Source organism: Equus przewalskii, chromosome 21 (genome assembly GCF_037783145.1).
Source record: "Equus przewalskii isolate Varuska chromosome 21, EquPr2, whole genome shotgun sequence".
NCBI lineage: Eukaryota > Metazoa > Chordata > Mammalia > Perissodactyla > Equidae > Equus > Equus przewalskii.
Genome location: NC_091851.1, coordinates 43006562 through 43019696, shown reverse-complemented (window position 1 = coordinate 43019696; position 13135 = coordinate 43006562). Strand labels below are relative to the sequence as shown.

The following is a 13135-nucleotide window of genomic DNA, read 5'->3' as shown; positions in this document are numbered from 1 at the left end:
TAAAGAGTTGCAGAGAGACTAAAAATAGAGCTATAAATATCAAAAATTAAGATGGAGAGGGGAAGGTATGAGCCAACTTTTCTTGGTGGGAAGGCAATATATGTTGTCTACATCCACAATAATGGTATAAACATATTATTTAGAACTATGGAGGTGAACTTTAGGGTTTGTTAGTTGGAAATTGGTGCTATGGGCTCAGATGGAATGATTCTGCTGAGGGAGAAGATGTGGAGACTAGACTAGCTGGAAGAGGGTTAGACATTACAGGGACTTCCCAAGGGAAGCAAGCAATGGTCTCAAACTTGAGCATGCTCCAGAATCACTTTGGACTTATTATAACACAGACTGCTGGGCCCATGCCAGGGTTTCTGCTTCAGAGTCCAGGGGTGGTGTAAGAGAAAAAACTCTCATGTTTCTCTTCTACTATTCGCACAGAGTGCTTCTTGACCAGATGTATGCAATTTTTTTCCCCACATCAACCAATTTTCTGACACCAGCTGGGTGTCCTGCAATTCAATTACCTTCTGACACTATCTACCTGGAGTTAGCATCAGATCCCACAAGGTAAGGGCTCAGTCCCACAAGACTGACCCCATTTAGATTCCAGTTACAAGTCCCAGGTTGTCACCTGTACTTCTGACCAACTGGCTGTAAATGGGGTTCCAATGACTTCCCCCCTGGCCCTCTGCCGGGTTCAATGATTTGCTAGAACAGTTCACAAACTCAGGGCAACACTTACATCCACCCCCTCCCCACACACTCAGCCCTGTCCTGAAGCCCCCGGCCCCCAGCCTCTTCCCCTGGGGAGCTCTCAACCTGATGGAGGAAATGGCAAGATAAGCACAGAGGAGACTTGATTTTTAAAAACTTAAGAAAAAAAGGTGCTAACAATAGGACGAGTATCTTTCTGTGCCTTTTCTTTTCACATTGAATTATTATACAGAAGCATGAATACTTTTGAATTAAGTGACTAATTTTCCTCTGTAATTTTTATTTCAGAACAATGACTTCTTAGAGGTCTCCATGGTACCCAAGAAAATAATATGGATGAACCTGAATACCACCAAATGTGTAATAATACCTACCATCTGTGCAAAATATTACCCCTTGTCTAGAACGCCTGTTGAAAATTAGCTTCTTGTGTCATTCCTTTATTTGTTCATTCATTCATTCATTCACCCAACAAGTATTTACTGGGCATATTCTATGTGCCAGACACTGAGTGCTGGGGATGCCACAGTAAAAAGAAAGATGAAATACTGCCCTGAGGGAGCTGACATTTCAGCAGGGAGAGAGACTCTAAACAAGTAAATACTACAATATATGGGATGGCAGATAGTAATACAGCGTGGAGAGAGGAAAGAAAGGGGGCAAGAAAGACAATAAATGTCACAGAGGGGAGTGCAATCTAACATTGGAAAGTCAGGGGACATTGGGAATGTCACAATGTGGTGACATTTGATCAAAGACTTGAGTGGAATATGAGAGTGGGCCATGTGGCTACCTGTGGGAAAAGCATTCTAGGTAGAGGGAACAGTAAGTTCAAAAGCCTGAGGCCAAAATGTGCCTAAAATCTGTCATTGAAGGGGGAAAAAATGGTGGATGAGAAAATGTTAGTAGTTTTCAGACCCATCTATGCTTCTTCAATCTCTGGCTTACTGACTCAGTTTTTCCTTTTCCACTCTATCCTCTGAATTCCTTGAATAAAAATAATAATAAAAGCGTATGTTGTCTCTATCACAATGACTTGTATAAGAAAAAGGAAAACATAAACCATAATTACCTTTTAATTAGGATGGAATCTTGTTAAATGGAAGGCGTTTTGATTCTTGGTTTGGATACACAAAAATGAGCATGGTACTGAAAGGGCCTCAGGGGAATGGTATTTCTCTGTAATGGAATGAGGGAAGTTTGGAGTTGCAAGGGCCCCAACTGGGAGGGAGGGGATAGGAGAAAATACGGGAAAAGGAGGAAGAGGATGAAGCCTTTTTAGGAGTGAAATAGATTCTGAAAAATCTCCTGTGGTAGGGTGGCTGAAGGATTTGAAGAATAAAGATTTTAAAATCTAAAATAATAGGGGCTGGCCCTGTGGCCGAGTGGTTAAGTTCGCGCGCTCTGCTGCAGGCGGCCCAGTGTTTCGTTGATTCGAATCCTGGGCGCGGACATGGCACTGCTCATCAAACCACGCTGAGGCAGCGTCCCACATGCCACAACTAGAAGGACCCACAACGAAGAATATACAACTATGTACTGGGGGGCTTTGGGGAGAAAAAGGAAAAAAAAATGTAAAAAATCTAAAATAATAATTTATTGTTTTTGAAATTTATTTTAATTTACTTAATGATCACCTCCTTAGCACTTACCCAAGCATGGTTCTAAGTGCTGTTCAAAATATTTTTTTGAGATACAATTCATAGCCCATAAAATTCACCCTTTTAAAGTGTGCAATTCAGTGGTTTTAGTTATTCAGAAAATTGTACAACAATCACCACTATCTAATTTCAGAACATTTTTGTCACTCTAAAAAGAAATCTCATATTCATTAACAGTCGTTCCCCAGGGGTAAAATATTTGCTCACTTAATATCCACTCCAGCTCTCTAGGGTAGAGACTATAATTATCCATCTTTTTCTGAGGAAGGACTGGGATGGGGGTTCATAGCAGGTGGCATTTGCATTTGAACCTAGGTCATCTGGCCCCAGAGGCAATGACCTTAACCACTACTTTTCTCCCCATAATTAGAATTAATTTATTGATAACAAGTGAGGGCATTTTTATATACCATAGGGGGAGGAGATTCAAGGCAGCCAAAAGCAACACTAGGCAGCAAATAAGAAAACAAATGAACACAAAATTTAACTGCTATGTTTTGCTACCCCTCCTCTCTCACTCTTGATGTTTTTAGCACAGACCTCCTGACTTACATTCCAATTTTAAACTATTTTTCTTCTATTCTGCATCTCTGTAAATACCGCCTTCAACTACCTGGTTTCTCAAGTCAAAGACTTAGGCCTTCTTTTGACTCCTCCCTTGTCCTCATCCCTAACATCCAATCCATTTCCAAGTCTTGTTGGCTCTGTCTCCAAACACCCTCAGTCTGGTCCCTTCTTTCCATCAGTGCTGCTACTACTTTTGTCGAAGCCGTCATCATCTTTCATCTGGATTCAGCCCATTGCAATTCATGAAACGTGCCACTCTGTGTTTTGCTTCTACATTTTTACATATGCTGTTTGCACTGCCTGGAATGCTCTTCCTCTTTTGTCCACTAGGTAAATTCTTTGTTTATTTTCAAAGCTCGTCGGAGGTCTTCTTCTGGACATCCTTTGTGGCAGAGGCTGCTGCGCCCCGCACCACGTGTCGGCCCGGCTGATTCAGCACCGCCGTGGTGGACAGTTCACTGCAGAAGTAGGCGTGCCCTGTGCGGCTCCGCTTTGCGGCTTCAGGTCTTTCTCCAAAGCCAGACGAAGGGTTCCAGTCGGACCGACCGAGAGGTGTTGGGAATGTAATGCTCCCAGGAGCAACCCAGCTCGCTCTCCTTCAGGAGGAAAATTCTGAGGCATATTCTACACAATTTTTCAATTGACTTTATCAAATTAAAAAGCTCTATGCTTCAAAGGACACCATCAAGAAAGTGAGAAGACAACCACAAAATCGGAGAAGATATTTGGAATTCATATATCTAATAAAGGACTTGTATCCAGAACATATAAAGTATTCTTTTTTAAGTTGAGATATAATTCATATATAACGTCGTATAAAGTACTAACAATAGAAAGACAAGTGACCTAATTTAAAAAAATGAGAAAGGATTTGAACAGATGGTTCTCCAAACAGGATATGCTAATAGCCAATACAGAGATGAAAAGATGTTTAACATCATTGGTCTTTAGAGGGATGCCAATCAAAACCACAATAGTTGTCACTTCACATCTACTAGGATGGCTACAATAAGAAAAATGAATAATAACAAATATCGGCAAGGATGTAAAGAAATTGGAATCCTCATGCATTGCTGGTGGGAATGTAAAATGGTGCAGTCACTGTGGAAAACAGTTTATTTCCTCAAAATGTTAAACATAGCGTTATCATATGATCCAGCAATTCCACACCTAGATATATACCCAAGAGAACTCAAAAAATATGTCCACACAACAACTTGTATATGAAATGTTCCTAACAGCATTATTCATAATGGTAAAAGATGGAAACAACCCAAATGTTCATCAATTGATGAATGGATAAAAAAAAGTACTGTATCCATACACCTAGTTAGCCAAACAAAGGGAATAAAGTATTGATACATGTTACAACATGGATGGATCTTGAAAGCATTATGGCAAATTAAAGTAGCCAGACACGAAAGGCCACACATTCTATGATTCCATTTATATGAAGTGTCCAGAATAGCAGCTCTATGGAGACAGAAAGTAGAGTAGTGGTTGCCAGGAGCTGGGGGAAGGAGGGACTGCCAACATGGGGCTTCTTTTTGGAATGATGAGAATGTTCTGGAATTAGTGCCAATGGTTGCACAACTTGGTGAATATTCTAAAATCTATTAAATTGCACACTTTAAAAGGGTGAATTTTATGGTATGTGAATTATGTCTAAACAAAGATGGAAGTACCCTTTCTTGCCTTTTCTACTTTGACCCTTTTTGCCAACATGCTTCATTTTCCTAAATTGCTGAAGTTCGTGTTCACAGGAGTTCCCCAGAGGAGCTGGTGTTGGAGTGGGCATGCCTGCAATAACGTCAATTCCCTGACCTCTTAGCTTATTTCTGCCAAGAACAGCCTTCCTTGCAGTAGAGATGAGCTCTAAGACATGGAGATGTGTTGTACCCAGACAGAGGAGAAGTGCTTGGCATCATCTCCAATGAAGACATCTCCCACTCCACTTTGTTCTCAGCACCCTAAATGATACCTGAGGTTCCCATGCTAAAAAAACAATGGCATTTTTCTCTGCAGACCCAGAGAGGGAGAAAGGAAGCTTGCACATAGTCACTGTAACTCTGAGCAATTAGGGGCAGGAATATGATGTCAACTCAAAATGTGGACATTGCCAAATCGAAACCTCAGATAACTTGAGGGTAATATGTAGGAGGTTGCATGCTCTAGGGGAAAGAGTTCAGGTTTTGAGACCGTAAAGACTTAGGTTCAAATTCTAGCTCTCCTAAGAGACTTCACTTATTTCTGAGCCTGTTTCTTCATTGGAAATAATGCCACTTACCTTGGGGGTTTTGGGATGATTAGAGACAATGAATAGAGCATGCCTACTGCAAAGCTGGTACTCAGTTAATAGTAGTCCAGCTTAACATAAAATATAAAGTCACAGTGACATTCTGATTCTGATCTGTTAAATCTTGGGTCAGAATTAATTTGGAATTTGGTAGAAAGCACAGAAAGAAATTGATGTAAATGAAATCCATCCCCTTCATTTTTTAAAGAATGTTCTAATGAAACGGAACTTTCTAACCTGTGAAATTGTGAGGGCTGGGGAACTCAGTGCAGGGTAAATAGGCTTTTTGCAGAAAAACATTACAGCCCTCTTAACGTTTAAATGGTACAAAGCAGTGCATTTTGTCTCTCAGGCAACCAACAAACTAAATTCTACTTCCAGGTAAAAAAATGCGAATGTTCTCCAGGGAAGGCTGGAGCTTAATGCACATGCATATCAGGAACCACATTTCTCAACCTCAAATCCAAACCAGGCCGTTTGAAATGTAAACAGACTGAGAAAATTGGGGTTATATAGCCATAGGTCAAAAACAACCCAAGCCAACTGTGTGGCGAAAAAATACCCTGACCTTTGATCTCCTGCTAGTGCCTCCCATTGGCCACACCAAAGGGACCTTGGGCAAGCCAGTCCCTAAAGTCAGCTCCTGGGCTGCTGAGCAGGGTAGATAAGGCAAGAAGGGACCTGGAGCGGCTGGACAGAGTAACTAGCTTCAGATGGAAGCACAGCCAGTTGGAAGTCCATGGAGCAAACAATTGCCAAAGAGAAAACCTAATCCCCCGGAGCAGAGAGCTCCAAATTGTTCTGGTAGAACACGGGGAGGTTTTGTGGCAGCTGCCAAGCCACGTGTGGGCTGGGGTGGACTTCTAGACCTTCCATTTCTCTGAAAAATGTTTCTCTTGTATCTGCTTTTATTGAAATTTTTCCTTAATATTTTGTCAGAAGAAAATGTTCCATGCATTAGAAACCTATTTTAAGAATTACCCTCTAGAGCTCTCTAACCCCTGCACGCTCTCTTGTCTATAAGTAATCGGTCACGTTCAAGCAAAATGCTCTGTGAACTCCAACCTGAACTTTCCTTTCACAACCTGGAATAGAAAACTCTTGCAATTGGTCTTTCCTCTGATGTTCTGCTGAGGAGCAGAGTGAGCAGCCCCACAGGGCAGGCTTGACATTTAAAATGAAAATGTGTTCCTTCCTCTTTCTGTTTGAAAGAGTGGAGGAAGGGCAGGCGAGAGAGGCTGTTTCAGACTCAATGCCTTCACCGAGTTCTGTGCTGTTCCTTATAGCTCATTTGGAAGGTGGCAACAGTTCTGCTAGCCACGTGTATTTAAGAATTCAGATAAGAAGCTCCTGAGGGAATGGATGCTAAGTGCAAAGAGGTTTCACGGTGCCACTTAGCAGATTCTTTCATTTATGCATGTTTTCTGCACTGCTTGTTCTTAGAGACTATCGAGCACCCAAAGTAAGAGAAACCTTGATCTTTATTTGTAATTCAGCAGCATTTCTGATGGCGGAAGTACTCTCCCCCCACTACTTTTTGTGGTTTGTGGTATGGCTTACTCCTTCTGTTCCAGGATCTTTCATTTTAGGGGTTAAATACCTCGATCTAGGGGCCAGCCCCATGGCCGAGTGGTTAAGTTCATGTGCTCCGCTTCCGCAGCCCAGGGCTTCACCGGTTAGGATCCTGGGCGCCGACATGGCACCGCTCGTTAGGCCATGCTGAGGCGGCGTCCCACATAGCACAACCAGAGGCACTCACAACTAGAATATACAACTATATACTGGGGGACTTTGGGGAGGAGAAAAAAAAAGATTGGCAACAGTTGTTAGCTCAGGTGCCAATCTTTAAAAAAAAAAAAGCAAACTTCGATTTAGGCTGAAAATTTTTTTATCCCAAGGTGAGGGAAGACAGTGGAGCCTCATTTCAGATTAAATCCAGGCATTACTGTAGCCATTCACTTCGAAAAGTAGACTTGGCAAGATCTTCAGGGATTGACATGGCCTGGGCTCCCAGGCCTCCCACCAGCCCCGTCGGCGTCTGGAGTCAGAACTGCCTCGTGGCGACCTGCAGGCTTCTTGACTCCTTCCCCTCATTTCTCCTGAAATAGAGTTGATCAATTTATCCAGGAAAGGAAGGCAAGCAGAGCATCCTGGTAGCTTATTTCCCTGTTCCTGCAAAAGTCTCTGAGGGTCCAAGACCATGATTCAGTAAGAATTAGGCTTTGCTGCATGTGTCTCAGTGGTTCTCACTGGGTGAGGAAGATGATTTTTGTCCACTGAGTGGACATTGGAAACATCTGGAGACATTTGTGGTTGGCACAACTTGGGGGGTATACCGGCATCTAAAGAGTAGAGACTAGTTGGGGCCAGCCTGGTGGCTGAGTGGTTAAGTTTGTGTGCTCTGCTTTGGCGGCCCAGCTTTTCACCAGTTCAGATCCTGGGCGAGGACATGGCACTGCTCATCAGGCCACGCTGAGGTGGCGTCCCACATGCCACAAGCAGAGGACCTGCAGCTAGAATAGACAGCTATTTACTGATGGTGCTTTGGGGAGAAGAAGAAGAAAGAAAGATTGGCAACAGATGTTAGTGCAGGTGTCAATTAAAAAAAAAAGAAAGGGTAGAGACTAAGGATGCTGCTAACATCCTCTAGTGCACAGAGAAGCTCTCACAAAGAATGATCCAGTCCCAAATGTCTTTAGTGGCAAAGTTGGGAACCCTAATATAAGTGAAACCTGTTTGACAGGCATGCGCATATGTGTTGGGATTACACTCAAGTTGAGAACCCTGCTATTTACAGACCTGTGAACTCCTGATGTTTTTATGTTAACATTTTAATTCTTTTAACAGTATTTCTTGAATGCCCGTCATGTCCCAGGCACTATGCTTAACTCTGAAGGCACGGCAGTGAGTAAGGCTGGGCCCCGCCTGCATGGAGCCCACAGTCTGCAGGCAGCACTTCTCTCCGGGGGCACTCAGTCTCTGCCTATTGCTTTGTAACCTGCCTCAAATTCCTTTCAGCCAGATTTCTCTGACCCTCTCCTCCTCCTCCTGGGCTGGACATGGACTGGATGCTGTGAGTGCTCAGAATGTTAACATTTCTCAAGGAGCCTCTTCTTGAAGACCAGAGGCAATGGACACCACTGGGAGGAGCGTGGATGTTTGAGTCAATCAGGAGTGCGTTCAAATCTTGGTTCTGCTCTTTAAGAAGCTCTATGTCTCTTAATCTGTCTGTGCCTCACTTTTTTCATCTGTAAAATGGGGCTAATAAATATCCCTACCTCGACAAGTGACCGCCAAGGCTGGGGTAGAGCACGTCTGGGATTCAGAAAGCACAACACCGAAGTCCTGTGCCTTGCGGGCCTTATGACTGGAGCGGGAAGGGATGGCAGAGAAGCACTCTTGCTCAGGTGAGAAGAAGTTATTCATCCACTTACACTTACGGATGCCTCCTCGGGCCCGGCACTCTGCGAGATGCTGGGAAGCAGAGATTAAACAGACAGACACGATTCTGGCCACCACTGGTGTGTACATTCCAGTGATGAAGATACAGGGTCAATAAATAAACAACCAAATACATAATCTAAGTGCAAATTCTCATGAGTGCTATGAGGAAAGAAACAGGGTGCAGGGATAGAGTATAACTTGGAGGGACTTACTTTGGATTGAGCATTTAGAGAAGGCTTCTTGGAAGCCTTTTTTTTTTTTTTTGGCGAGGAAGATTGTCAGTGAGCTAACATCTGTGCCAGTCTTCCTCCACTTTGTATGTGGGATGCTGCCACAGCATGGCTTGATGAGCAGTGAGTAGGTCTGCGCCCGGGATCTGAACCCACGAATCCCTGGGCTGCTGAAGTGGAGTGTGCAAACTTAACCACTACGCCACTCGGCCAGCCACTTGGAAAGCCTTTTAATGAAAGAAGAGACGACATTTCAGCAGGACCTGAAGAAGCAGCCACCCGAGGTAAGAGGCAAGAGGCGAGAGGCAAGAGAAGGGCATTCCTGGCGGAGGGAACACAAGTTGCAAAGGCCCAGAGGTGGGAAGAGATTGGTACGTTCCAGGTACTGAAAGAAAGCTGACAAGACAAGACTATGTGTGAAAAGGGGGAGAATGGAGAGCAATGAGGTCAGGGAGGTGGGCAAGATCTTGCAGGGGCTGTAGGCATGGTAGGGAATTTTTGCCGTAAAATAGACTGAAGGCAAAAGAGAGACAGTGAAGGATATGGGTCTTCTAGCCTCTGTGGGACATCCGAGTTTGCCATTTTCCTTGTGCTGTCTGCCCAGCTATGTGGCTCCATGGTCTCAATTTTCATCCTGTTTGTGTTGGCTGCCTTCCAGCATGTGTTCATTATGAGTCGAGCTCAGTAATTCAAGGGAGGCTGTCTTTCACCCAGGCTCGTCCTCAGCAATAGGCAATCCCTCCTCCTCAGCAAACTGGGAGCTCAGAGACTCACAGAGCTATCTGGAAATCTCTCCTGCTTCTCAAAGGCGCATATATTAGTTTTCTGTTGCTGTGTAACAAATTACCACAAGCTTAGTGGGGCTCAATATCACTAATCATTATTAAATGCAAATCAAAACTGCAAAGAGATATCACCTCACACCTGTTACCATAGCTGTTATCAAAAGACAAGAGATAACGAGCGTTGATGAGGATGTCGGAAAAAAGGGAACTCTGCTGCACCGTTGGTGGGAATGTGAATTAGTGCAGCCATCATGGAAAGCAGTATGGAACTTCTTCAAAAAATTAAAATGAGAAATACTGTATGGGCCAGCAATCCCACTTCTGGGTATTTAGCCAAAGGAAATGAACTTAGTCTCTTGAAGAGATAGCTGCACTTCCATGTTCACTGAAGCATTATTCACAAGAGCAAAGGTATGGAAACAACGTAAGTGTCCACTGATGGATGAATGCATAAAGAAAATGTGATATATATTTATATGTGATATGATATACATATGTGTGATGTGATATATATAATGTGATATATATATATATATAAAGTGATATATATACCATGAAATATTATTCAGCCATACAAAAGAAGGATGTCTTGCCTCTGGTAACAACATAGATCAACCTAGAGGACGTTGTGCTAAGTGAAATGAGCTAGACACAGAAAGACAATACTGATTTTGTTTGCAATGCACTGTGACCAGTGAAAAAGCTTGATCCCTCTCAGATTGCCTTGCAGCTGGTGGTCATGTGACCCAGTTCAGTCCAATGGGACATAAGCAGAATTCTGCTAAGGACTCCCGGAAAGTTTTGATTTTCTGACATGGGCTCTGCTAGAAGCAGACTCTGAGGTAAGCAGTTTATTATTTATTTATTTATTTATTTATTTATTTATTAAAGATTGGCACCTGAGCTAACAACTGTTGCCAATCTTTTTTTTTGCTTTTTTCTCCCCAAATCCCCCCAGTAACTAGTTGTATATTTTTAATTGTGGTTTCTAGTTGTGGCCTGTGGGATGCCACCTCAGCATGGCCTGACGAGCAGTGCCATGTCCGCGCCCCAGGATCTGAACCAGCGAAACCCTGGGCCACTGAAGCAGAGCACACGAATTAACCACTCGGCCACGGGGCTGGCCCCTCGAGTAGTTTATTTGGGAGGTGATCTCAGAAAACACTGTTGAAGGAGTGGAGAGTGGGACAGGGATGGGAAGATGGTCAATATAGGTTGCGTCACCAAGCAAGCTGCCACTGTGGGCAATGCTGGGTGCTAGTGTAAGACACGCGCCTCTGAGTTATCCACCGAGGGAGCAGGGTCTGGGGTATTTATCCACCAACTCCTATCTGTCATTGATTAAGGCTGTTTCCTGGGAGTGTTAATTCCTTCATGTTTCCAGCTTGCCATGTCCAGGCTGAGCAAGCTCTGGGGCCAGAGAAAGGCACTGCATGTCAGGCATTTGGAAGTCACGTCAGAGAGCACAGAAATGGTAAGGCTGAGGGGAGGGGAGCACAGCCCCAGCAGTGTCTGCTGTGGTGCATGCCGGGATGGTGATGGGTACCTCATCTCTGGCCGGGTGGTTGTTGAGCTTTCAAACCTGTAGAGCACCCTCAGTACCCCCATTCCCAGAATGCTGCTGGAGCAGAACACGAGTGAGGGCTTGGAGCTCGGCCTGTGGGCATTTGGACGTGTGGACTGGTGCCGCTTCTGGCCTGGAGGAGCCTAATGTCAGGGGGCTGCCTAGGGTAGCTCTGACAGGCGGGGGGTTGGGAACAAAGGGCAGCAGAGGAAGCTGCCTGTGTTTGCTGAGGTGGGGGTCGGGGGTGGGACTGCCATGCATATTTTCCTGTGGGTCGATAGGATGTTGTAGATGGTCGCTGGGTGTGTGTCTCGTCGAGATGTCAGTCAGGCCAGGGATCCCAGGGGAGTAACCGTGGCGTGAGAGTTGGAGGGGCATCATCAGGTGTAGGCCAGGAAGTCATAAACCCCATTAGGGAATGAGGCAGTGTCCGAGGCCCTTAATGGAGGGGTATGGGGAGCATTCTCTTTCTGAATTCTCTTTTGTTTTTTTTTCTGAAGCCAGTTTGAGCTTCAGTCCCTTGCAACTCATGGACAGAATCTTGGCTGGTATATCCAGTTTTCAATTTATTCTTCTCCCTCATATTCTTTAATAAAAGTTCTTGTTCCTTTTCAAACGTACTTGGTACCATGTGTCCAGTTCTGAAAGCATGGGATGTTCTGCTCAGAACGAAGGGGAGCTGGAGGGGCGAGCCTTGTCTCAACTCGCCTTGATGAGTAACTGCTCTAGCAGCACTGGGAGCTATGGTTCAGTAGCCCTTTGCTGGAACTAATTGAAACGGGAATGGATTTTGACCTTGACGTTTTTGATTTCCCTGGGGATTTTGATCTTTAAAACTTTCTCTCTGTTCTGGGTTGTTCCTATGAGGTTCCTTTGGAATTGAAACAAACTTCTATTCTGATACGACATCAGTTCTGTGTGTCCATCAATAATGGGGTGGGATGGTTGTTATCAGGGAGTCCCTCAGGAACAGATAAGCATTCTGAAGGTTTGTCTGTGTGTTTGCTGGTTCTTTGGTCTGAGCTAAATGTGAATGTATATTTCTTTTTATTTGTGATAATAATTTATGGAATGAGCTTGGCCTAGTCAAGAGAAGCCAAGAAGCATTTCATGGAGTGAATTTCTATTTTTAAATTAAAAATAATTAGTGGTTCCAGTTCTGGGAAAAACGTGGCAGGGTTACTAAATACTTAGTGATTGTGTTGGTGAGAGTGTCACCTGGGAGAACCCCTCTGAAGGGCAATTTGGGAAATCTATGAAATGGAAGATGCACATGTCCTTGGAGATAGTATGGTATAGTAGCTACTTTCTGTGTGAAGAGAAAGGGGGCAAGACACACACACACACACACACACACACACACACACACACACACACTCCATCTCTGGATGTCTCCAGAAGAATCTGTTAGGAGTGGATGCATCTGGTCAATGTAACTGAGATCCTAAAGATAGCGGTGGGGGAGAGACCATCTAGTACCCTTTTGTACTCTTTTATTTTAGTATTTTTCCCCACATATAACTAGCACCTATTCAAAATAATTAAAAATATCTCAATAATAATTTAGTTACTTTCAATTTTGCTTCTAGGGCAAGCATTTGTAGCCCAGGGCTCCTGAGCGGATTTACAGATGAGCTCTAAGGGGAGGGTCCAGGGACCTCCAGAAATTGTCCACGTAGCTGTGGATACCCAAGTGCGTCTCCAGGGGATGGGATCCGTAATTTCCACCAGGTTCTCCGAGCGGTCCAGGATCTGCAGAAGGTTCAGAACTTCTGCTTTAGAGATGGGGCTTCACCCAGGGGGAGCAGGCTGAGTTTGCACAAGCCCAAAGCCCCGTTTCTGACCTGCTACGGGACCCTGGGCAAATCGCCTCAATC

General features: G+C 44.2%; 1 protein-coding gene across 6 annotated transcripts in view; it reads left to right on the top strand.

Moving 5' to 3' along the window:
• The window catches only part of AURKA (aurora kinase A), a 50145-nt gene extending 46440 nt beyond the window's left edge, over window positions 1-3705 (top strand). For 2 of the 6 annotated variants that reach the window (XR_011531221.1, XM_070589606.1), the window contains exon 10: window positions 1000-1130. Coding sequence is in view for 3 of the 6 variants with exons in the window: in XM_070589603.1 (XP_070445704.1) it covers window positions 3295-3506 (212 nt within the window). In the remaining 3 variants the exon portion in view is untranslated. Of the gene's footprint in view, window positions 1-999; window positions 1727-3294 lie in introns of those variants that run through there. The other 4 variants (XM_070589605.1, XM_070589603.1, XM_070589611.1 and 1 more) reach the window with 4 other exon arrangements.
• Window positions 3706-13135: the final 9430 nt, after the last annotated feature.